Raw genomic sequence first — 27340 nt, 5'->3', positions numbered from 1 at the left:
ATTGAGTGCGAAATACACCATAGTGACCTCCATATGGTGCTGCATGGCATTTTTCTATGATCTTTTGTCCTTCTACCGTAGGTACACAACGTCTGAGTAACCCATCTGCACAAACTCGGTATAGATATGGTGCATCCCATAGGTGGCATCTGCTCTCCTGAACTAGCTTCTTTTTGCTCTCCCCTGGGGGTATATACCCCGAAACCATGAAGTTTACAATATTCGCATACTAGGGGTGCGAAGCTGTTACCTTGAGAAGCATATCATCTCGTAGGAAGTCATTTATCGGCGGGTCTTGGGTATTAGTATTGGTCATGCGCGATAAATGATCCGCCACTGAATTCTCTACTCCTTTCTTATCTTTAATTTCCAGATCAAATTCTTGGAGTAGGAGAATCCATCTGATCAACTTTGGTTTAGCATCCTTCCTAGTGAGGAGGTACTTGAGTGCGGCATGGTCTGTATAGATGATGACCTTTGTCCCCAATAGATAGGATCTAAACTTGTCGATAGCAAAGACGACTGCTAGGAGCTCTTTTTCTGTTGTGGCATAGTTGAGCTGAGCTCCAGTAAGTGTCTTTCTTGCGTATGCGATCGCGTGATGCTTCTTTTCCTTGGTTTGACCAAGTACGACCCCCACCGCATAGTCACTAGCATCACACATGATCTCGAACGGGAGCTTCCAATCTGGGGGTTGAATGATCGGAGCTGAGATGAGTGCCTTTTTAAGAGTGTCAAAGGCTTTATGGCACTCATCTGTGAATTGGAAAGGAACATCCTTGGCTAGGAGACTTGTGAGGGGTCTAGCGATCTGGGAGAAGTTCGCGATGAACCTTCGATAAAATCCGGCATGGCCAAGGAAGCTTCTGATTCCTTTCACATTGATGGGAGGCGGAAGTTGTTCAATGACTTCAATTTTTGCCTTGTCCACCTCTATCCCTCTCTCGGACACTAAGTGTCCTAGAATGATGCCTTCACGGACCATGAACTGACATTTCTCCCAGTTGAGGATCAGGTCCTTCTCTTGGCATCTCTGCAAGACTCTATCCAAGTTTTCTAGACAATGATCGAAGGTCGTTCCATAGACCAAGAAGTCATCCATGAAAACTTCCATAATTTCTTCAATCATGTCGGAGAAAATGGACATCATGCACCTTTGGAATGACGCGGGTGCGTTACATAACCCAAACAACATTCGTCGATAGGCATATGTTCCATAGGGGCATGTGAACGTAGTCTTGCTTTGATCATCGGGATGGATGGGTATTTGATGGTAACCAGAATAACCATCAAGGAAACAGAAGTATGAGTGCTTCGCCAACCGCTCTAACATCTCATCGATGAAGGGTAGTGGGAAGTGATCCTTCTTTGTGGCTTTGTTGAGTTTTCTGTAATCTATACACATCCTCCATCCCATGACGGTTCGTTGGGGAATTAGTTTGTTCTTGCTATTTTCCACCACCGTTATGCCTCCTTTCTTGGGCACGACTTGAACTGGGCTTACCCACTCACTATGCGGAACAGGATAGATAATTCCGGCATCTAGGAGTTTGAGAACCTCTTTCTTCACCACCTCCCTCATAGCATTGTTCAACCTTCTTTGAGGTTCCCTAGAAAGTGCTATTGCGGGATCCAAAGGGATTCAGTGGGTACAAAGGGTAGGACTGATGCCCTTGAGGTCTTGTAGGGTATAGCCTAGGACTGATTGATGCTTCTCTAAAATGGCGATGAGCTTGTTTGTCGCCTCTTCTGAAAGTTTGTCGCTAATGATCATGGGAGACTCTACATCACTATTCAGAAAGGCATATCTAAGCCCGGAAGGTAAAGACTTTAGCTCAATCGGAGGTCGTGATGGCTTTTCAGTCGCGGGCAGTTCAGAAGTTTCATCGGGGTCTTCTTCTGCATCGCTGACCTCTTCCGGCATTTCCACGATATCCTTTTCGAGGTCTGAGTTGAAAGACTCGAAGGTGGAAGTGGCCATTATTTCCTCGATTGGCTCTAGAATAGGGAGATCTTCCACTGAGCATTTTAATGCTCGATCCACAGGAATGTGGAGAGTGTCGTTCCCTAACTTGATGTTTAAACATCCCTCTTTAGGAACATCCTTAAAGAGAGCCTTAAGGGGATGTCCTATCAAGAAATCGAAGTTGAGATCTTCGAATACATGGAAGTTTAGACGGACTTTAACATCATTGTGCCAAAATGGAACATAGGTGATTATCCCGTAACTGCTCGTAAGAGAACCTGAAGGTCTCTTAAGCTGTCTGTCTGTCGGAGTGAGCTTGTAATTGCCTAGAAAAGCTAAGGCAAACTCATCTGACATGAGATTAGCTCCGACAGTGGGACTGTAGAGAGCGTCCACATTTTAATCTTGGAGACGGCAACGGAATGATGAGGATGGGGATTTTAGATGGATTGGGGTTAAAGATGATTCTCCTTCCTGCAGCCACTCATTGCTTATCAGCGTTGTCAACTCTTGGATTGTCTCCCGAAGAAAATCTTCCTCTAAGGGATCCGTAGGAGTGACAGGACTTGGTGGTCACTTCTGATAGAAGTATCTTGAGGTGTTGCCGAAATCTTCAAAGACATCCGGCTCGATACTTCGAAGAAACTTTAGTTCATGGGTGGTCTCATAGATCGAATCTACTGATTGGCTTTCGGAGGGTTCCGATTCAATTTCTGAAGGTTCCGCTTGACGCATCTCGGGCTCTGTGGGAACTGGCTCGTGGATACAAACGAAAGAGGTTCTGTCCAAGATTTTATCGAGGACTTCCCTGCTCTTGGCTAGGTAAGATGAGCGAAAGATCCTCCAGAGGTAAGATCGAGATGATGTGCAAACTCCTTGTCAAGACCAGCATAAAAATGCTGGAGCAATAAATGCTCGGATAATGACAAGTTTGGGCCTGATTTTGCCAATAAGGTAAATCTAGCCCAAGGTACACCGATTGATTCCTTATCATTCTGACAGAAAGTCAAGATTTCCGTTCGTAAGGCACATATTCGTGAAAGCGGAAAGAACGCAGAACAAAATCTGTCCCGAAGTTCAATCCAACTTCCATTCACACAGCCTACGACACGAATGTACCATTGCTTCGCCTCTCCCGAAAGGGAAAAAGGAAACAACTTCCATTTAAGAGTTTCGTGTGTCATGCCCGAGATTTTCTTGCATGAACACACTTGATCGAACTCGCGCAGATGATGGTAGGGATTTTCACAATCCCTTCCTGAAAAGGAATTTGCCTGAACAAAGGCTATATAGCCTAAGTCGAGTTCAGAGCTAGTGGAAAGAATTGGGTCAGCAGAGGGCGCTGGCTCATAGAACTCGCTCTTGGGTGAAGAGATCTGTAAAAGGGACAGCTGCTCCATGGGTAGTAGGGGTTGAGATAGAATTAAAGAAAAAAAAGAAGATGCGAGGACGACTGAGTTCGAAGATAATGTAGCTACCGTTCCCCGGCAACGGCGCCAGAAAGCTTGTTGGTACTTTGTAACGTCACGAATAAAATCCGCAAGTACACGGATACCGTTGTAGCTTTCACCCAAGAATATTTCAGGGTATCGTATCCACTGAGAAATGTGAGCACGCTATCTACGGGTTCAGGTTCATCCAAAGACACACACGCCGGTGTGGAGAATACAGAAGAGAGGGCTTTCTAGATCTAGAATCTATGCTTAGAAGAAGAGATCACGTCGCTGTTATACAGGTGAGTTGAGTTGGGTGTGTTGTGTGTGTCATTTCTCCACCCGCCCTCTATATTTATAGGAGGGAGCCACGGCCGAGGGGAGCTTCATCTGAGCTGATCCTCTCCAAACCGACGTAGTTATCCAATGAGCTTCCTCCACGTGGCAAGGTTAAGTCAGTGGGGCCCACGAGTAGGTCGGCTAACTAGGCTGGTCAGCCGGCCTCCCAGTGGGCCCACCGACCTTCCCTTTTCGTCCATGGGTTCTTTCCTGGGCCCACTTGTCATTGGTTCTGGTATTGGCTTTTGTCATGTCGGTTTCTTGCTCTGGTGGGCCCTTCTACTCCATATTCTGACACGTGCCACATCCTGATTCGCTGGAACATTGTGTCTTGGATCAAACTACACCATTATGAGGCAAAATTAGCTAGAAATGACCTGAACACATTCTAGAACATCATATGTGGAATTCGTTTGTAAATAAGTCTATTCTAGCATTTATTCCACATTATGGTTCATTTTTGTGCAGGAGTTGACGGTCAAAACAGGTCGTTAGTGACCATCAACATAGGCCTGCTTGCACCTTGGTCCAAGAGCTAGCATGAAAGCTGCACTGGCCTGCTGGTTGCCTCGCTCCGAGCTGTGCAATCACCGGCCTGCTATCGCTCAAAGGCCGCTAGCTGGGGTGGCCTGCAATTCAACCAAGAACACACACAAGTGCTAACAAAAGTGTTGGATGGAAATTGTCTCGAACACCTTGTGTGCGGTTCTTGCTGCTGTCTCTGCTACTGTGCTGTCCTGGCCGCTCGCCCCTGCGCTAGATTGGCCCGCTGCTGCCGCAGGTGCAGCTTGCAGCTACTCCTGGCGCCGGTCACTGCCTGGGGACCAACGCGCTGGGTGCCTAGCTGTTGCCTGCTGCGCTGCCAAGCCGCTGCAACGCTGACCGCCGCGTGCGTCTGGCCTCTACACGTCGCCGCGCAAGCCTAGCGCCCCACGCCCACCACCAGGCCGTAGCTAGGTGAGGCCGCGCGCCCCGTAGCTCGCCCAGCACGCCACCAGTGCCGCCAGCCTCACCAGAACCTGCGCACGCACAGACAAGAAGACCAGGGGCACAAACAAGGAACACCAAAATCCATAGAATAGATACAAAATTAAAGCAAATCGAAAGCCCAGAGGGCACTAGGAGGGAAGGGCCTCCTTTCCCATGAATTCTAGGAGGGAAGGGCCTCCTTTCCCATGAATTCGTAGTGCAAATCTCTCAAAAATCCATCTCAATCTCTAATCCTAGGTAAAGAAGAGAAGGGGAAAAGAGAGGAAATGAGAGGGAGAAGGATGCGGTGACTGCAACTGGCCGACCAGGTTGGATGGCTGCCCATCCCCTCTTCTTATCCTCCAAGTCTCCTCCAGAAGACAGAAACACCCCTACACTATTATTTACAATAACCGCCCACACAGGGGCAAATTTGTCCATCTTTTTACTGGAGCGCCGGACAGACACGCCACCTTCACGACTTCGCTTTGCCTCGACGCAAGCTTCACGATGACGCCACATGCCCTCTGCTCGGACCTTGACTGCGCCAAGTCCGTCCCCGATTTTGAGACCCTAACCGGTCAAACCTGTCTCCCCCGGTTTTGAGGCCAAACCGGTCAAACTCTCTCGCACACCGCCGCACGATGTGACTACTCCCTGGTTTGGAGGCCAAATCGGTCAAACCGCCAATGTCGACGCGTGTTCGACCTCCCGCCGAGCCTTGACGCCTTCGAGTCGTTCACGCGTGCCCGCCGTACGGGCCGCCTACTTGACTCACCATCATCCTCGCCGACTTGGCCGATGCCGTCTTCATCACCATGTACTCTTGCTCTTTCGTGCACCATGTGGACCGCCCATGGCTCCGCACGGCCTCCTCGGGTCCCTTAGTTCAGGCCTACTCGCATTCACCCTTCACTGTCTTGGTCCCTCGGCATGAACCTTTCGCTTCTCTGAGCCTACTCGCGTCCATCCTTCACCACGGTCCTTCAGCATGAATCTTTCGCCTAACCTTCACCACGCACCATCGACTGCCATGCCGCATCCTACACCTGCACATCCCGAGCAAAGAGATACATCAAATCCACACGATGTTGTCAATCACTCATCATCCAAGGGTGACCACCATTGGTCCTCAGGACGGCAGTGGCAAAGGTACTGTACTTAACATTAACCATAACATTGTGCCTCAAGCAATAGGCAAAACTCTAACAGGGGTAAGTCCAGGTAAAGAAATAAGCAAGGGTAATGCGACACAGCACACAACCACACTCCAAGAGGAAGGAATAAAAGAGAAACGACAAAACAAAGGACTACTCTATCCTACGTTAAGTCAGCTGGAGCTTAGGCTAGGTTAGATGTCCCAGTGCTTCTATCCAAAGCTGGGGTTATGTTACGACATGGTTAGGACTACAAGTGCCAAGAAAATGGGATAGCGGGGAGAAGGTCCCACACCAGAGTACACCCAGTCCCGTTACCACTTTGCATGAACTCCTACACCGAACCCGAACATCGGGGAATACGCTAAATGTAACACAGTTGTTACGCCGGACAGATAGGGCTGTCACCACCTGCCATCTATCCTAGTCACACCGTGGAGCACGGTCATATCTGATGGATCCCGCATACCCGAGCACCACGCTCGTGCATGAAGTCACTACTCTAGCGTCCCCGGGTCTCCCACCCTTCGGATGGACAAGTAAAACACTAGAGCAAGCCCGAAAGCACAACAAACCTCTATCCATACCTGGATCATCTGGCCTAACCAAGACCTTAGCATAACTCATGAACGAATAAAGTATGGATTGATAAACTATCAAGATAGTAAAGCAACCATGGCATATCTCTATATTATGAACAGAAGTCTGACAAAAAGAATACAAAGCCATACCGGGAGTCGAGGACTGCTCAACGACCCCGAGGACAACTTGCTTCGCTAAAAGAGAACTAGCCTAGCTCCACTACCTAGCTAATAGAGCAAGAGAGAGAGAGAGCCTTCTTGGAGAGAGTGGAATGAGAGGTGTGTGTGTTGAGAGGGGTGAGAGGGAGCCCTATTTATGCTAGTGGAGGTCGGTATCCCGTCGACACACATATGGAAGGTGACCAGGAGACTTGGCAGATACTCTTCCTCGAGATGCACCTGGACGGGAGGCAGGGCAGGTTCGGCCGAACCTGGGGTTCGGCCGACCCCCTAGCGCCCCTCATCCTTATCCTCCTCTAGCAGGCTGACAGGTAGGCCCTCGTATCTTTTCTTGTGTGTATTATGCGTGGAGCGCCCATTTGCTCTACCAGGTGGGCCCTCTTTGTAAGTGGGTGATGCTGGATGCGATCTTCTGCGTAGTTGTGTGGCTTCTGCTGTGTGTTTTCTTCTTATTCCGCTCTTCCTCATCTGAAATGTACAAAACTCGAAAACAATTGTGGAGCAAGGTTAGTGATACAAATACGTGAGTAAGGCGTATAGTTTTCCTTTATTATTGAGTCTAGCTGACGGTCGGATTTGGCACTTAAGCACCGTCAACACTTAGCTGGGCTCAGCTCCTCTGTTGCACCGCAACTGTTCGACGTATTTCCTCACTGGGAAGAAATGGCAGTATAAGGGCCTATTTAAAAGTTGATGTTCTAGGAATTTTAGGATTTTTTCAAATTTCTACTAAACTCTAAGGATTTACTTCCTACAACCTCTTTTCCAAACAGAGGATAAATGTGATGTTTATACTTTGGGATTTGGCCCCTATTTTGATATCGAATGGTGATTTTACCCTCATTTTTTGAGTTGTATGATTTTACCCCCACTTTTTTGAAACGAAGGCTCCGTTTACCCCTACTTTTAACACTCTTAGATGTATACCCACTAAAACAATAAAAATAAATCGGAAGAAAACTCAGAGCAATGGATAAAGACCTTGGTACCCTTAACTCTATCCTCATCTTTCTCCTTTCTCATTCCACAACCAAACAGCCCCCTTTCTGATCCCATGCCTTGAATCCTAGCAGGCGAGGAGGCGAGCAGGCGGCGACGGGCCTGCAGGCTGTGCAGGGGAGGAGTTGGACGTGGGGCAAGGCTGGCGCGCACGAGCGCGGGGCCTGGCTGGAGCGCGTGGAGCCAGCCAGCGGGTTCGGGCGCGCGCGGGGGGTGGAGGGGGGAGGGGCAGTGTGTGCGGGCGCATCGAGGGAATCCGGCAGCAGTAGCAGTAGGGGAGGAGGAGGCAGCATGCAGCAGGCAGCTAGAGCCCTTGCAGACATGGTCAGTATGGAAAAATCAAGGTAAAATGGATGCTGTGATCCAAATCGTGTGGATTGAATTTGGTTTGTAGGGTGAATCATATATGACCTCTAGATAGATTCTGATAACTTTATATTTCGATGCTATGATTTGTAGGTTAAATCACAGAGATGTGCAATTGGTTGTTAGAGTTCGATCTTTTTTTAGCTTGCATGATGGGGGGCCCAAGTAATGGCGGTAGGGTAAAACCTTGCCAACACAAATTGTTCACACACATAGCTATGAGATGTTGCAGTTAGTTGATTTCATTGCTGAACACTACATGTAGGGTTCAAAGCAACATATATCTTTGTGGCGTTAGGTGGAGAGTCACTCTATTGAGATAAAATCTGATGAGCTATTGTTTGAGTGGTTTGAACTCAATGTAGACAATGAGATAGTTCATATTGTTGCTCGAATATATGATTTTGAGGGCCTACTGCATTGTTCATTAATGAAACATAGGTGTCACCCTTTCATAAGGAATAGAGTACCCACAATTGAGAGAGCTACAAATGATACAGCCACAATGTGAGAGGCAAATCCACATCCAAAAAAAAACAACCAGATATGAGAGTGCAGCTTTCAACGAGGAGGGCATGTACTCTGACATAGATTCACTTGTGACAGCAAGTGATAGCAGCTATGACACAGATTTGGCTGCATCTTTTGACTCTAATGATGATGGCTCTGACCCTGAGTTTGACCTTGATGCTGAAATAGTTGATGAGGATGATGAGTTTGATCCTCACCCGTTTTCATATGATGTTGATGCTCCATGTATTGATGTTGTTGTAGTCTTTCTGGATGTTGATCAGTGCAAATCTATGGTTACACACCATGCTATATTGAACGGTCATGCTTTTGAGATTGTGAAAAAGGACAAGACCAGATTTAGAGCAATCTGCAAGAGTGCTGCTAGTGGTTGCAATTGGAAGTTTTTTTCATCTACAAGCAAGAAGTACATTGGCCGCAAGGTACCTCATTTTTTAACTCACAAGACTCTAGGTTAAGACAAAGTGGTCCAAAACATACTAGTGGTTTAGTCAACAGTTATGGTAGAACAATCGCCACAAATAAATGGGTAGCTGATAGATTGGTGGATTTGTTGAGAGATAATCCTAAAATGGGCCCAAGGGAGTTGCAAGAAAGGCTCAACAAGAAGTACTCTATGGAAATTCCTTACTATAGAGTTGTCAGAGGCAAGAACAGAGCACTGGACATAATATATAGGAAGTGGGCTGATAGTTATAACCTACTACCTACATATCAAGCTGAGTTGCTGAGATCAGTACCTGGCAGCATTATCAATCTAGACACTGAGGAGCACAATGGTGAAGTGTGTTTCATGAGATTCTTTGTGGCTCTTAGACCATGTGTTGATGGATTTTTGCAAGGATGCAGGCCCTTCATTGCCATGGATGCTACTCACTTGACAGGAAGGTCAAGAGGCTAGTTGGCTGCAGCTGTGGCAGTTGATGGCCATAATTGCTTTTTTCCAATGGCATATGGAGTGATTGAGACCGAGTCCAAGGAAAATGTACTTGGTTTGTCAACATCTTAAAGAAAGCAATTGGTACTGCTATAGGTAGGCAAAGATTGGCATCTTTTAGTTTGGCAACATTTTGGACCATGTTGTCTTACACGCTATAAATTGTGCACATGCAGGTTTGGTCATTAGTACTGATATGGGCAAAGAAATAGAGAGAGTTGTAGAAAATATGTACCCAGGAGTGGAACATAGAGAGTGTTGAAGCAAAAATCCGCAGATCGGACTTTCACGCTCCATGTACGCTAGGGCCGGGGAGATCTACTTCGCTCCGTTGTACCGAACCCAATGGTGCAAGTGTAGTGCGCTTGGCATGCCAGTCAATTTGACTTGCAATTGATAAGAAGGATAAACATTAAATTTTAGGGGCTATTGGCTGGCTAGCCGATATTGATGATGTCAGCAATCGGCTTTCAGACCAGCCGATTCATCGAAGCAAGCTGCACTCAAAAAAGCACAACTTGAGAACAACACCTAGATCTAGATCCAATCGGCTATGACCATGAGATCATGAAGGAAGCCAATAGCATGCAGATCTAAGCTGGATAACTTGTGCTAAAAGCTTAAAACAAACTAGATTAAACCGATTAACCTAGCAAGATCTAAATAGTTACCGGTAACTTGTGATAAAAGCACCAACAAGCTAGACTAAACGGATTAATCTAATAGATTGATAACTTCTATCGATAAATTGGTGAACAAATTAAATCTAGGTAAGAGCGATGCGCCACAAACCTAAGATCTAATGTGTTTGATAACTTAAGCGCTATAGATAGAGGAAGAAGCGATGCGCCATCAACCTAGGCCTATCTACGCAACTCGATTCGGAACTTACCAGCAAACGATGAACGTGCCTGCTGAGAAGAACTAGTAAAGAGAAAAGGCTACTTCAACTAGGTATTTGGCGAAGTCACCGATATGAAAGGTAGATGCGTAAAAGTAGAGTTTTTTTGTTGGATGTGGTTGATCAAAGTTTACAAATGATGGAGGTCTGCTATTTATAGCCTAAACCTAGACCCCGTTACTGATACATTGAGATTACAACTTGACTACCAAGAAACAATATTTCCTAAGCAAACGATATAAAATCTATAAGATAACTTGCCAACGCAATCTCATTGGCTCCTTCCTTCAGCTCCACCGGCTGCGATGCCCATTTTCACCCAAAGGCCAATTATGCTCTGCGAAGCACAGCCCGCGAAGAATAGCCCACGACTTCTTCCACAAGGCGGTCCTCTCTCTGGGGACGATAGGGATGACCACGTCACCTCAGCCAAAGATTACATGGATTGGATGAATGATGTCGCCCTACAGGCGAAGGATATTCTATGCTTAATGTCTGAATACTCCTCCAAATTGGAAACGGAATTAAACAAACCGCCTCCACTTGGAAATGACCCTCCGATTTCAAATCAAGTCGATTTCAACTCGGACATCGAAGACAACATCGCCCAGGACTCTACTCCAACCCTAGTTATAAAATCAACCCCCAAAGCAGAACTGTCCATTGGCAAGAAAAATAGGCACACCAGATTCTCGGAAGCCCCACCTTCCTGAGCAAAGAGATTCCTTTTCAAGAAGGTGTACCGCTATAAGAAGAAGAAGAAGAAGAAACTTCAGCGACTCGAGATCTTAGTCGTGAAGTCCTGATGGTTCGCATCAGTGAGATCCATGAGCTAGAAGATGATCCCATGGAATGAGTCGATCTCATCTCCCATGGAATAAGTCGATCTCATTGACTACAATTCAAGCAACTATGACAAGTTCCTCTCCGACGATGACATGGATACAACTACAGTGACAACAGAGATAGAAATCAAGACCGGCGATCTCCCCCAGCTCCTCCACGTCTCACAGTAACTTTCCAGATGGAGGTTAATGAAAGAGAGTGCAGGAATATTCATAATAAAAAAAGAAACATACAATGTCCTCGCGCAGAAGAACACCAGCACCAGCAAGTCGGCGGCTCCTACGACTACTCTAATAGTGATCTCCGCAATGTCAACAACATCGGCCGAGACACCAGTACTGTGATAATCTCCAGGCGCCAGGAACGGGTGGAGGCATGCAAGCGCCGTCATATCAGCCCTGATCACCAACCTACACTACCTATTAGCCAAACAAAGAAGACCTCGCCCAAGAACGTTTCACCCGTGTCCTACACCAACAATGCAAGTGGCACCCAAAGAGCAAGCACTCCATGTTTGAGTGTCGCACCCTATGCAGAGCCCTTGGAGCACCCCTTCTAGAGGAGGGCCCGTGCCAGGATCTTCATCGCGGCTAAAGATTCATTACATTTTACTTTACTTCCTTCTTATTACTTTACATAAAGTAACCATTGTTTAGTGCAAATCACTCTAAACAAGTGATAGGTCCCATGTTAGAACCTTTTTTGTTAGGAATAGGGTTTCTTAACCCTTTTTTACATCTTATATAAGTAAAGAGTTGATTTCCGTCGCAAATTGACTGCCTCTCAAGTATTCTTACAACTTTATTTGCTACCCAATATTGCATCAATTATTCGATGATCCTCGCGCCTATTAGGATGACTTACCCTATGAACCATCTCGAATACCAACCTTTCTCTACCTTGCAGATTCAAAGGCATGGGTTGATCGAGTGGTTTCTAGGCTCCCACGCGTTGTCCCTATAAACCATCTCGAATACCAACCTTTCTCTGCCTTACAGAGTCAAAGGCACGGGTTGATCGAGTGGTTTCTAGGCTCCCATGCCTAGCAGGGTGTTGTCCCTATAAACCATCTCGAATACCAACCTTTCTTTGCCTTGCAGAGTCAAAGGCATGGGCTGATTGAGTGGTTTTTTGGCTCCCACGCCTTGGCGTTGCCCCTATAAACCATCTCAAATACCAACCTTTCTCTACCTTGCAAAGTCAAAGGCACGGGTTGATCGAGTGGTTTCTACGCTCCCACGCCTAGTAGGGTGTTGTCCCTATAAACCATCTCGAATACCAACCTTTCTTTGCCTTGCAAAGTCAAAGGCATGAGTTGATCGAGTGGTTTCTAGGCTCCCACTCCTAGTAGGGCATTGTCCCTATAAACCATCTCGAATACCAACCTTTCTCTGCCTTGCAGAGTCAAAGACACGGGTTGATCAAGTGGTTTCTAGGCTCCCACGCCTAGTAGGGTGTTGTCCCTATAAACCATCTCGAATATCAACCTTTCTCTGCCTTGCAGAGTCAAGGCATGGATTGATCGAGTGGTTTCTAGGCTCATTGTCCCTATAAACCATCACGAATAGCAACCTTTCTCTGCCTTGCAGAGTCAAAGGAATGAGTTGATCGAGTGGTTTCTAGGCTCCCACACCTAGTAGGGCATTGTCCCTATAAACCATCTCGGATACCAACCTTTCTCTGCTTTGCAGAGTCAAAGGCACGGGTTGATCGAGTGGTTTTTTGGCTCCCATGCCTAGCAAGATGTTATCCCTATGAGATACTTCGCATACCAACCTTTTTTTCCTATCCTTTAGAAGCAAAGGCTCTGGTTATTTGACAGTCCTCGGCAATTCTGGAGCATGATTTCCAATATAGAACCAGCCAGTTTTCCAGTCGATCACCCTCTTGGACAAATCATATGAAATATACTTCTCGTCCATCCCCTGGCGTAATTGCAAGCCAGCTCCTCCAACTTCGGCTATGTTGTTGGCACTAGGTTGGGATTTGAGATGGAAGAGATGCTGGAACAGAATGAAATGGGGCTCGATCCCCAGAAAAGCTTCGCACAGACGAGAAAAAAAATCAAAATATGGAGAATGGAGTTTGGGTCAAGTGATGCGCTTGAATCTCCCAGTGGAAAAGATGACGGTGGAAGAAGTCGCTTGTGGGGATTGCAAAACCAAGCTCAATAAAAGCAGTAAAAATGATGGTTTCTTTTGTTTTCTCATATGGTCAGATCTGCCCTAGAGCAGATCACCACTAGACTACATCCTGAGGTTGTAAAATGCACTCATCGACAAGGGAAAGGATGCGGGATTCGGAGCACTTACTTGCTCTCCATCCATTATCAAGAGTTGCCTCACTAGTTCCGCCCACCCTGCCTTTCCCCTTGCTCGCTGCTTTCTTTCGAATGGTCGCTAATTGCTTCTTCTGCATACACCCGGGGGCTGATGGATTTGTGCTGGGGTACAAAGTGTCCTGAGCACAAAAGTTTTTCAAGGAAGCAGATCTGGAAATGGCGGCTGCGACTGTGAATGGGCAAGAGTGAAAACCCTAACTTTTACCATGCGGTTTTAATAAACCAGCGAATGGCAATTTTGTAAATACTTGGAAGCTAAAGAGTTACGCGCCAGTTATGATTTATTTTTGAGCGGCAACTCCAGGATCTTTGAGAATGTTATCTGTCTGCTCTTTTTTTCTGGGATTGTATTCCAAAAAAAGAGGGATTCAGATTTCAGAATCAATTTTTTCCATCTCTACCATCAAAATAAATTTGTACATTGCATGCCACGACATTCGATCCTTTATTCCAAACCAATGGAATTTGGATTCAAGGCTCGGGGCTGCGGATATATGGCATAAATGGTTTATTTTTCAAAGAAATTTGAAAAAGCAAGATTTGGAAGATTATGATTGAAGACTGATTTGATCCTCAGCCTGATTCTTCAATTCAACCTAAGGCTCGGAAGGCTACTCCATATGGAGCGCGAGTTCATCATGCACCATATAAAAAGATGATTCGGGGCTTGAGCACCTCATAGCCTCGATGCAGCCAAAGAAGTACTCGGAAGACTACTCGAAGCACTCGATGGATTCCAGAAGCACTCGATGGATTCCGGAAGCACTTGAAGCACTCGAAGACGCCTTTAGAAGTACCTGACGCCTACAGTATTCGACTACAAAGAGCTCGGGGGCTTGTCAGACCTGGGACAGTGAGACTGCTCATAAGTGTGAAATATTCTAGAGTAAGGGATAGCACATGGCATGTACCTTATCCTCTTGTAACTACTCGATTAGGCATAGGATTAGTCGACATACATGGAAACTACTCGAGCATTTTGGACTAGGACTCTGCTAGTATTCGGCTAGGATTTTCATGTAACCCTGTTCTCCCAGACTATATAAGGGAGGGCAGGGACCCCTCTGAAACATACGCAACCCATACAATCATCTAACGCAATACAAACCACCACATAGGATGTAGGGTATTACGCTCTCGGCGGCCCGAACCTATCTAAATTTTTGTGATCCTTGCACTATCGCGTCCTGATCTCAGCAAGTCCCTGCCTACAATCAACCACCTCGGGGGTATCCCTCGGTGGGCTTGGCGGTTAAACACCAACATCTTCCTTTCTCCATCTCAGCATCGGCCCATTTCTTCATTGGCTACCTTAATCAGATTTACACGTGCCAAAAAATAGTGTCAACAGAGAGTGTCTGAGGCACTTGTGGAAGAACATGAAGAAGAATGGATACAATAGTGAGCTTTATGGTAAGAATATGTGGTGGGCTGCCAAGAGCTTTACAACTGACAAATTCAACTATTCAATAGGGAAGATAGAACAGAAGGATCCTAGTGCACTTTCATGGTTGGATGATAATCATCAATATGTGTGGAGTAGAAGCAAATTCAGCGAAAAATACAAGGTAGATTACATCAATAACACTCTATCTGAATTTTTCAATAGTTGGGTGTCCAGAACCAAGGATTATCAGATTGTGGATATGCATGATAAGATAAGACAAATAATCATCTAGAAATTTGTTTTGAGAGCAAAGATTGGTAGAAACATGCCAGGAATAATTATTCCACCTGTTACCAATGCTCTCAATGAGAAATCCAAGACAATCAAGGACCATGAGGTACTAATATGTGGTGCTGGACAGCTGAAGTAACTATGAACAGATTTAGGCATGCTGTTAGCTTGGAGTAAAAAACACGTACTTGTAGAGCTTGGCAAGTAACTGGAAAGCCCTGCACCCATGCATTAGCTTTCATTGCAAAGCATTTGTAGGAAGGTACAAATGGATGAGTTTGTCCATGAATACTTATCTGTTGATAGGTTCAGAAAGACATATGCATGTACTTTCAATCCAATAACATCCAAAGACAGCTGGCCACATGTTAGTTTAAGCTACAAAATCAACAAGCCCTAGGAGACCAAGAAAATCTAGGATCAAGGCATATGATGAGGTTGGCACAAGTAAGAAAAGAAAGACATATTCAGCGTGCCATGAGCTAGGCCATACAACTAAGCATTGCTAGGGAGGTCCCACTGCTAGTCAAAAGAGAAAACTCTCATATTCACAAAATGGAGCAAGAGAGGGGAGTAGTGACCCAAGTGCATCACCAACATCAAAGTGAGTGATGGATGAGCACAATTTTTTTTTTGCAAATTAAGATCCTTTATTCTTTGCTTTACTATCAACTTGTCCACTAACACAATTTTACTACCTTCAAGTGCAAGTGCAAGTGCTGCAAGAGGAAGAGGAAGAGGAAGGGGAAGAGGATGGGGAGCGGTAGGAGCAACAGCAAGTGGACTAGGGAGGGGAAGGGGAGGAGGAAGAGGAAGAGGAAGAAAGACAAGGAGTTTGGCCGCATTGTTAGGCACAGATTCTTGGATGTGATGCTTGTCATTTGACTTGTATAAGCTCTCTAATATTTTGCTTTTGTTGGACTTGCGGGTTGGAATTTGATCTTGACATAATGGTAGCTCTGTATGGATATGATGGAATGTGATCTGTTACTTTTGGTGGACATATATATGTGTGTTATGGTCCTTTTGTTGGATATATATATATATATATATATATATATATATATATATATATATATATACACTAGAACTTATCATGTTTTGTCATGTTGCTGCCAAAATTTTGAAAAATTTATCAAATTTTGGTCATGTTTGAAAGTTATAAAAATCTAGTTTCAATTTGCTTGAGAAAATTCATTTCAGACCCGTAAAAATGTTCTTCTATTCCAAATACGAGTAAAATCACCAAATTCAGATAATAGTAGGGGCAAATCCGTAAGAATAAATTGGTCTTTTCAATGTAATTTTAACACTGTTAACTAGCTTTCACGGAATAGGGGCAAACACTTCCTTCGTTTCCAAAAAGCAGGGGTAAATTTGCAAAGTTCAACAAATAGGGGCAAATTCACCATTTCACTTCGAAGCAGGGGTAAGAACTCCAAAGCCCCTTATACTTTATACTGTTTGTTCTCTATGACCACAAATGCAGTAGTGCAACATTCTTTGTGGTCTTATGTACAACAGGATCTCTGATTACGTTTACGACTTTACGTGAGCTACTGTGGTCAACTCAGAATAAGCCATGCCACTTCTGAACCATGCTTATCCTCGCATCCTATCCTGTAGATAGAGATATGCATCTTTTTGACTAAAACATATTTTGCCATGGTACTTTTGCTTCATAACTTCCGTTACAAAAAATTATTACCTTTGAAAAATATAAATGAGCAATCATTGCCATTGCTGCTCATCTTTCCCATAATATCCATGAACCTAGCGATCACGCCTAGTTTATTCAGGAAGTCCAAGTGAGAAACAGAACATCACTCTCAAGTCTCAACTGCTCAAGCCTGACATAATAAGAATGTTCAAAGTACATAATACATGCATTACACGGAGTTTCGCATTACCAAAATAAAATCATCAGCCGAAGCTCATGCAACATAAACTTGTTTCTTTCATCAAATAATAAGAAAGTAGATGGCACCAATAATGTAAGGCAGAGAGATTAGACCATATCAAGGAGCTCAGATTTGAATGCCCGACCCAGCCGAAATCTCAGTTTCAAGATGGGCCATTCACCTAGCAGCTTAGTAACAATGGGCAATAAACCCGTCAGGACGCAAACCACAATAGCCAACCACTGGAGATGAGGAACCAGAACTGTGTATAAACCAGTTGCGAACGCCGTGGTGGTCGCCATGTAAGCAAACCACATAAGCTTCTTTGTAAAAGATCTGTAGTATAGCAAGAACTCAAGATCCTCCCACCTTGCTATGATGCATACGAAGGCAACAACAAGTGAGGAGCACAATGCTAAGGTGTCAGAGATCAAGAATGCCTTAAATGCAAACTTCCTTGCCATGATAGGAAGCCCCTCGTTTCCAGCATCAGTGCTATATCCTCCAGGTAAAGTGAATGCAGCAGCAAAAGTAATTGTTGCGATGAGGATTGCAACTAGGGAGGTGTTGCCTGTGTATGTTTCAGTCAGTGACTTGATATCTTTCTTGGATACCTCTGTCACTTCATCCTTGGCATCCTTGTGGAGATTATAAATAGAAGTTTCATTTTGAGGATCAGCTTTCAACATAAGCATTGACACTTCATTCTGCATAATTCAAACAAATATGAACGAAATGAAAATCTACATCAATGCGAGGTTGGTGCAACTGTCTTTTTCAGTGATATTCCCATCCAGTTACAATGCTACACTGGATTTTTAGAAAAAGAAGCCTACAATGTTATGGAATTATGGCTGACTTCTTCCAATAATAAGCCACCCTGGACAATGTATTCCTTGGAACGATATAACCACAAATGCATTTATTCCTTAATACGGAACTGTTTCAGTTCAGAGTAGGAATTATTCTAGTGGACGCCATCCAAAATTTTGGTTTGGGTACCACATTAGACTATGTATGTAATAACCATTTTCATGATCTGTAGTGTCCCTGGAAACTAAAAAGTTTATTGTCACCGTTGATTTCAAACAGTTCAAAAATCCTTCTGTTCTTTCCTTGAGAATTATTATTTTTTCTTGGTGCTTGTTTGTGTAAGCTAACAACGTACTGAGAAAAATACGTACCCAGTTTAAAGTCTTGGCCTTGGTGTCGACAGATAATCTGTAGGTTGCATCGGCAGCTTCGTTGTTTTCAACTGTAACGTCTATGTCTTGGTAAAGCAGTAAAGCAGCGACCATCTTCGGATTCCACTTCAGGACTGCCAGATGTAGAGCAGTGTCTCCGTCTGAATCTCGCATGTTTACGAGTTTACGGAGATGCGGCAGACCCAGGACAAATTCTACGAACTCAGTCTTTTCACGCCATACAGCTTGGTGCAGACATGTCCATCCATTCCATTTGCTGTACGGAGCATCTGGGCAATGTTTAAGAAGCTCTCGAGCAACCCCAGCATGGCCCCGATATGCAGCACAATTAAGGAGAGGGACACCCTTATCCGAGGTGACTACATACCCCAAAGACCGATCATGTTCCAACAACACTCTTAACACGTCAATCTTGTTCCAAAGCACGGCCTGATGCATTGGAGTATTGTGATGAGACTTTTGTTCTTCTCTGGCCAGGCTTTGACGAGTCTGCACAATCTTTTTAGCGATAGCTGCAGATCAAGGCAGTAAAGAGTAAAGACGACAATCAATCTTTTTAGCGCCCCATGGAAAGATGAAATTTGTGTACCGTAATTAGTTAATCACTAGACTAAACCCGTGCTTAAAGCTTATAGCTAATAATTATAACTATCTATCTCACGCCCTCTTTCATCTATTAAATATTCTAACACATACTCTAAAATACATATTTATCATTATCTTATTGCAATAGATTCCATTTTGCATCACACCTCCATGTGTATTTGATATATATTTAATTGAACTATTTGGTTGTGAATTGGTATTCTTATCTCATCCATGAATACATGATGACATATATCGTGGGTAGTATTTTATATAAATAATAACATAAATAATATATTAATGATGATAGAAATAATAATTTAGAATTTTATATCGGTGCAATTTAATACTTTACTATAATTATATAATTTAGATTCAGATTTAGGGGTTAATTTATTTTTTAATAATAATATAATTGGATAATTTATATGCAACTTTGGGGGCTTATTTTCATTATTTTTATAATGGTACAGGTGGGTAATTTACAGGAAGATTAGTGATTACTTTAGATTGTTTTTATAATGGCAGAAGTGGATAATTTAGATACATGCTTAGGGTGTTACTTTAATCTATTTTCATAATGGTAGAGGTGAGTAATTTATTAGAAAAGAGAACAGAACTAATGGCTATTATGATTAGAGTTGTCGGATTGATGGCCGGATATAATTTCTAGGATTTTTCTATTTTTCTAGAGAGTCCACCAAGAATCCATGTTTAGGGGGTTACTTTAGTTTATTTTTATAATGGTAGAGATGGGTAATTTATTAAAAAAGATAACAGATCCAATGACTATTATGATTAGAGTTGTCGGATTGATGGCCGAATGTTTCTTATTTTTATGAGAATTTCTAGGATTTCTCTATTTTTCTGGAGAGTCCACCTAAAATCCTAGGTGGCTTCACGTGGAGGCTTCAAAGAACCTCTAATTAGAAATAGTAAAATAAGATGGTGTGTTAAAGCACAAATCGCTGGCTTAATTAGTACAGTACTATGAGATAAGATTTGCAGTTTGCCCGATATATACACCATACCGCAGATCTCACCTGAATTGCCATTTCTCAGGGCAGCATGCAGAACATTGTAGTTCCCGGCTCCTCCATGAGCAGAGCCCGGAATCTCCAATAATTTCTCAAAGACATCCTCATAGTTTCTCATGACTGCCATGAACATGGGTGACTCGTCTTTGTTGTTCACAGCCTCCGACAAGGCAGGCTCTGCTGCTATCAGCTCCAGTGCGAGCTCCCTGTGGCCGCTTCTGATGGCGTGGTGCAGCACATTGTACCCTTTGTTGTCTTGCTTCAAGATTGACTCGCTCAGCTGGAGATCACGGCACCACTTGAGAAGCAACGAAGCTAAGCTGGTGTGGCCACTCGTCGCTGCGGTGAGGAGTGGCATCTCCCCATCTGCGTTGATAGCGGAGACGAGAGACCGGTTCAGGGCCACGGCATCCATGCAGAACCCCTGGTGGCCATGGGTGGAGGAGATGTGGAGGCAGGTGTTCCCCAGCGGGGTTGTTCCAAGCAGCACGCCCCGGTCATGAAGGGCTTAGTGTTTCATTGTCACCGCGTCACCAGTTGTGGCAGCATCAAGGAGACGTCCATCAATCATCATTTCTCTAGATATGTATTCATGAATTATTTCATCAAGCAAATCAGTACAATGGTGCATATGAATCATTAGATCACACATAGAGTAAATTACTGCTGCTATAAGAAAGGGAAGAAGATGTTCACAATACGTACCTGCTTCCTGAGTTTGTCCGTGTTAATTAATATTTGGACACCAAATTTCAGACAATCCCGCGGCACGTTCATCGGTCGTCGACACAAAGAAATCTCGCAAAGCAAATGAAACTGAACGATGAAGTGTTACTATATAGAAAACCAGAAACACGTCAAGGCAAAGATGCCTGATGATGATACAAATGACCTTTGGTCCAACAAATTAGTCCCACCTACCGTTGGACTCAGGACTAATAAAGGCTTTAGTCCCTAGTCAAGGGCTAGGGCTAGGGGGCTCTAGGGAGCTTTAGTCCTTTTGGAGCCATCAATTAGGACTAAAATTCATCCTTTAATCCCGGTTGGTAACTCCAACCTAAACTAAAGCTCTAAACATTTAGTCCTGAGTGGTAATACCAACCGGGACTAAATGATGACATTTTAATTCCGGTTGGTGGCTCCAACTCGGACTAAAAGGGCCTTTAGTTCCTGCTGGTGGCTCCAATCGGGACAAAATAGTCCTTAATGGGTTAATTTAAAAGAAAAGCATCACATCTAAATTCACATGTGCTGTGTACGTGGAGTGGTAAGGAAGCTACGTGAGTCTAGATGCCTTGTGTTTGAGTCCTGGATCGCGCAGAATTAATATTTTTTATCTTGCGCATGGCCTAGTGGAGTGGTAAAGAAGCTACGTGAGTCTAGATGCCTTGTGTTTGAGTCCTGGATCGCGCAGAATTAATATTTTTTATCTTGCGCATGGCCTAGGTTGTGACCCGGGACTAAAGTCCCGTTGTGTACTAGTGGCTGCTATACGCAGTGCCACCAACCGTAGATCAAGACCCGTTTGGGTCTTGGAGTCATAGAAAAATGATTCTTCATGAGGCGGCTTGTAGGTGAGTTACATTTAGAAGCAACTTCTCTCATTCTTCTTCATCATGCCGTTTGGGTTAGGAGACCAACCACTGCTAGAAAACTCCACACTAATACCAGACGGGAACCCCCGATTAGTACCGGCTCTCCATCCGGTACCGCCTGATTGGTACTACGCGTGCACTTAGTACCGCTCACTACACATGTTACTTGATGGCGTGTTTAGTACCAGTTGGTAACTGGCCAATACTAAACTGCTTGCCACGCAGGGGAGCCAGGTGCGGCATACCAATCAGTACTAAGTTTATTTGTTTTTTGTTTCCCTTTATATTTCTTTTATTTTCTTTTTAGTTTCAATTAATTAGTATTCATATTCGTATCCATTTGTGTATTCGAATTCATATCTAGCATTCGTATTTGTATATCAAGCAAAGCAAAGGCAATTATATATACATATTATATTATATACACTTGAAATATTACAATTGCTTCTAAAATTAATGCACTTGGGATTGCAAAAACAAATACAAGAAGCCATGCACATAGTTTTTTCCAACAAATTTTTAAATAATACTAGTCATCGTCGTCATTCCAGTTTCGATCATTTCGTTCCACGCTTATTCTATGATTCGCATAAAATTCTCTATTTGGATTTATGACCTCATCTAGTAAGAATCCACATATTGATTCTTGAGTTCGATGAGTTCCTCATTCATTTTCCAAATCTATCACATGCAAACATTAATATTTTCAATTAATACATGTACAGAATTAAATGCAAGAAATTGTTATTAATGTTTTATGTACATCGAAATCAAGTTGTGTCATCCTCTTGGTGCCCCTGCTGAAATAGTGCATGTGCTCGCATATATAGTAGCCACATAGGTTGTTTTCTTGGTTCTGTCTCAAACACTATATATAGATAGGCTATGAAATATTCATGGTGTTTAAAGAAAATTACAGTAGATGTGTGATATGTATTCAAACTGGAAAGTCAAGTTTGAATTGAAGATCACATGGCTTATCTATGACTCCTATGTGTCTTTTGAAGCGAGCCCATGCCTTTTGCATGATGCCTATAAGGTTTTGATACTTTTCTTTTGGTTTCCTCAAAGAGTTGAAGACAATAACTCGGGCCTGATCGATCTTGACACAGAGCAAGATCCAGTGGAAGATGTTGATACACATATATAGGCTGTGTTTAGTTTGTGAAAAAGTTTGGATTTTGATACTGTAGCACATTTTTTTATTATTCGAACTAATTAAGCTTAAAAGATTCATCTCGTATGAAACAGTTATACTTTATAATTGTTTTTTTAACTGCATTTAATGCTCCATGCATGTGTCCGAAGATTCGATGTGATGGATACTGTAGCAAATTTTTTGGGAACTAAACATGGACATAGATAAAATGTTGGATATATACTTATTGTCAAATTAAAGTGATGAAAAAAGTCGAAAGACTCACTTGAAGTTGTACGGAACAAAATGAATGTACAATCATGTTGCATATCCAAGGCCATGAATATGTCAGTTCTCGATCTGATTTGGCCATTTCTATACACTATTCTCATTTATAACTTTGTCGGTCCATGATGCTGATGTTGTAGATCCCCTTTTTTCGGCATTCTTTGACCTTCATCCTACACGATTAAAAATAAAAGAAGGGATGAGAAAGCACAGACATAGTAGAGCTAGAGTATAGAAATGAGATGAAAACTTAGATAGCAAATACACTGACGTGGGACTTGTCAAGGGCTTGATGGTATAGAAACCTTATCCGTCCGCCGATGGAAATGCCTATTTTGAATTCGAGCTGCGAACATTACATCCCCCTCTAAAGATGTTTTCAAGTACCAATCATACAACTCACGCATTCTCGTTGGTAGCATCTGAAGCAACTCTGACCACATAAGAGGTTATTACCCCAATATAAACGGTTTTCTGACTGACCTTGGGTGAATCGGAACTTGTTCATCCCATCCGAGCTGACCTCTTGAGAGGTTGGTTTCCACCACAAACTCAGTAGTAGCTTCATCCTCTTTTGAAAGCACCTTGAGAGGGGGTGTCATTTGGTTGGATTGTCCTGCTAGGGAATTTGGTTGTACCGACGGTTACCCTTCTTCTCATAGGACTTAGGGATAAAGCAGTCGTAATCCGACATGGTTTCTTTGTCCTTTGGTTGGCACATGATTCCAAGAAAGGACTTCTTCCCTGCTAGATCCACTGGTTCCTTCGACTCAGGCTTCTTTGGCTTGAAGTGATCGTCCACCTCCTTTTGCACACTCCCTAGCTCGCAATTCCTCAGGAGTCATTTCATATGCTAACTTCTCTTGTAGAGGTTTCTCTTTCTTCTTACGTTGGATCCTCTTCGGCCAAGGAGGTGGCGGTGGCGGGACCCAAACAGATTTTGTTCTTCTTCGCCGGGGGCAGAGGTGGAGGTGGAGGTGGAGGCGATTGACAAACCCTGGGGGTCCCTTGTAGGGGCTGGTGACAGCAGATCCATATTGGGGTACCTAGGGTTAGGCATATATATATATATATGCCACTAACTCCATAGAGCGGTTGCTCCAACGGCTAGCAAAAGTGAGCATAGTATCAGTCGAACCGACACCTATGCATGAAGTGGTAATGGTTCAACCAGTCATCCTAACCCAACAGATAGCTGTTTTGGACTCCTAATAGTGTGCCTACTGCTGACGTGGATACACCAACGCTTGCACCGGGACTTCTTCAGCAGCCAAAACAGGCTCTCTAGACAACGGCAGGGTTAGTGCACTTATGCCTTTTCTTGCATTACCGGTTTAACATGTCAACTTGCATTTCATGTGACTTTCATCGGTACTGATCGAGGCAAATGCACCGACGCTCTCAAAACTAGTGTCATGTGTTCAACCGGTGGTCTTGACTTGGCCTTCACTTGGCATGACCAAAGCACTGACCCATTGTAAAGAGGGTGTTGGTTTAATTGGTGCCTTGAAACTCTGCAGAACTCATCCATTTCAACAATTATTTTAGTTTTTTTCTTCGTGTTTTGCTTTGCTAGGGCTAGCTTTTTTACTTCATCCTTGGAATTTAAGAGCATTTACTTGAGAAACTCATTCATCTCATGATCATGTTGTCCCACAATTACCAAAATCATAAACAATGACCTAACGGGGTCATGATCCTTACAATTTCCTTATATCTCACCAGCACAACATTTGTGATTGGAAAAAGAGATACTTTAATTTTGAACTAACCCTTGGGGACCCTTTAATATCGGTGATAATATAGTACTGGATGGTGTTACCAACAGGTACTAACTTTGGTGGAGGCATGAGTACAGGATGGTAGCGGTACTAATAAAGACCTCCCTAGCCTTGCATCCATCCAGAATATACCAGTACAAATTGGACCCGCCAGCTCTAGACCTCTAGTACACACCGGTTTATTTGGAGTGAACGGATAACTCTTTATCTAGTAGTGTACTGCAATTTTTTGAGGATTACAGTGTGGCTTCTTCAATTCTTCTCTTTTAGCGCGTGGTTAATTAATTAAATACCATACATCTGAACGTATTTATTCATTGTAGTACTTGTACATACAGCAACACACAAAAGGATAACACACATTCATCAACTCACTCCCTTGCAAGCGCCACCAACTGTTTCCCAACATTTTTCCCCGAAAACAACCCGATTAGAGCTGCCGGCGCGCTCTCGATCCCCTCAACGACGTCCTGCACGACGACGACCTTCCCCTCCCTGATGTACCGGGCCATCTCCTCCTCGAACCTCGAGTACATGTGGAAGTAGCCAGTAGCGTTGAACCCTTCCACCCGGAGAGCCTTGGGGATGATGCAGTACATGTTGCGCAGGCCGTATGGCTCATTCAGGTTGTACTGCGAGATCATCCCGCAGACGACCACCCTGCCGCCCCACCGCATGTTCAGGAGCGCGGCGTCCAGCGTCGCGCCGCCAACGTTGTCGACGTAGATGTCGATGCCGTCTGGGAGGCGGCGCTTGAGCGCGGCGGCGAGGTCGGCCTCCGACTTGTAGTTGAACGCGTCGTCGAAGCCGAACTTGGTCTTGAGGAGATCGACCTTCTCGTCGGAGCCGGCGCTGCCGACCACGTAGCAGCCGGCGATCTTGGCGAGCTGCCCGGCGATCTGCCCGACGGCACCCGACGCGGCAGATACGAACACGAAGTCGCCTCTCTTCGGCCTCCCGAGCTCCATAAACGACGCGTATGCAGTGAGCCCTGTCAGGCCTGGATGATAGATAGGTAATCGTTGCCTCTTAGTTAGTGACTGGCAGTGGCAGAAGGATTAGGATTTGGGGAGCACTGGAGTATGATGTTGTCAGTTCCCTCACCAAGAACACCAGTGTAGTAGGAGAGTGGCAGGTCGGTGTGGTTGACCTTGAACAGGGACTCCGGCTGGGAGACGAGGGTGTACTCCTCCCATCCACTCATCCCCCAGACGAGGTCGCTGGCCTTGAACGCCGGGTGTGTCGAGTCGATCACCTTGCCCACTCCGAAATTCACTAAGGTCTGATACGAATCAATCAATCACACAAAGACGTGTCCATGCCTGATTCTGAAGTTCCAATCACGTTAGCAAGATGGTAGATGAATTTTGCAAGCGTAATACCTCTCCGACGACAAAGTCTGGTGCCGTCTCGGCGGCGCCGCCATCGTCGTGCTTGCTCATGCGGCCGCGCATCCAGGGGTCGCACGACAGGTACAGGTTCTGCACCAGCATGGCCGGCGACCCTGCCGGCACTCGCAGCGGGACAGTGTCGACGACGACCTCCATGTCCTCCTCCGTGGGGAACCCGGTCACGTGCCTCTTCAGCACCACCCTCTTGTTCGTCGCCACTGCGTCCCCGGCCATTATTCCCTCTGACACCAGTTGTTGTTTGTGAGCACTGAGCTCTTTTTGACAGTGAGTGTTGTTCGAGCATGGACCCTCCGGCTGGTACGGTTTTATTGACGGGGTTCAGGTGTAATCTGGTTCAGGTATCATCATGCCATGTCAGCCATAACTCTTTAGGTATAACTTATATTTATTCAGAATAACTTCACAAGTTCACTTTTTTTTTGCGGTAAACTTCACAAGTCCACATGACAATAGTGCCAATGAAGTTTACGAGTGTAATTATAATGAAATTTTTTCAGCATAATTTTTCTAATAGAACTTTTATAAATAATTTGTACAAGCAACATCGTCGTAAATTTATACACACAACTTATTCCGCACAACTTTGTGCATAACTCTTTCTAGACAATTTTTTCATAAACATTTGAATTTGATTAGCCATATAGCTAATGATTGTAAGTGCCCACATGTTAAATAAGGAAGAAATGAGAAAATGAAAGGGAAAGGAAAAGAAATGGATGGGAAGAAAATATTAGTAATGATTGAGTAAAATCAAAATAGAAAACCACTAAAAAAATAGAAAACCAAGGGAGAAAAAGGAAATAACTTAACTCTACCAACATAGGTATCCAGCAGGTGAGGAGCGTCCTAAGGTGGGCCCCATGGAGCGGAGCACGTCAGGCGCGTGCGCACGACCGCCAGCAGCAACTCCAGCGAGCGATGGCTGAGGGCATGTACAACAGGCCGTTGCGAGCCCTCCGTAGTAAATTTTGTAAAAAGCACTCTTGTGGGCTGAAGCTGTGGTTTCGCAAGGCGACGATGGCGGGCTCGTGCTCCCAGGCGAAGAGACACTGAGGAGACACGCTATACAGGGTCGTCACCTCCAGGTGACGAGATGTGGATTTGACTGTGGCGCATGAGAAGAATCCAAAGTGCGTGCCAAATCCATTCCTCGATCGGTGGCCGGTGGGTGGCG

The 27340-nt window shown here is 44.4% G+C and overlaps 1 protein-coding gene and 1 pseudogene across 1 annotated transcript; both read right to left on the bottom strand.

The window, feature by feature from the left end:
• Nucleotides 1–17056: 17056 nt before the first annotated feature.
• On the bottom strand, nt 17057–20526 carry LOC120645445 (annotated as a pseudogene).
• A 4561-nt stretch (nt 20527–25087) lies between these two features.
• LOC120646161 (2-alkenal reductase (NADP(+)-dependent)-like) lies at nt 25088–26427 on the bottom strand. The gene is made up of 3 exons (XM_039922858.1): nt 26137–26427; nt 25859–26036; nt 25088–25754 (listed from the first exon to the last, which is right to left on the bottom strand). Exons 1-3 carry the CDS (start codon nt 26377–26379, stop codon nt 25126–25128), a joined length of 1050 nt encoding a protein of 349 aa, XP_039778792.1. The 5' UTR covers nt 26380–26427; the 3' UTR covers nt 25088–25125.
• Nucleotides 26428–27340: the final 913 nt, after the last annotated feature.

This window comes from Panicum virgatum, chromosome 8K (assembly GCF_016808335.1).
Source record: "Panicum virgatum strain AP13 chromosome 8K, P.virgatum_v5, whole genome shotgun sequence".
Taxonomy (NCBI): Eukaryota; Viridiplantae; Streptophyta; class Magnoliopsida; order Poales; family Poaceae; genus Panicum; species Panicum virgatum.
This window is presented reverse-complemented; position numbering and strand designations above follow the sequence as displayed.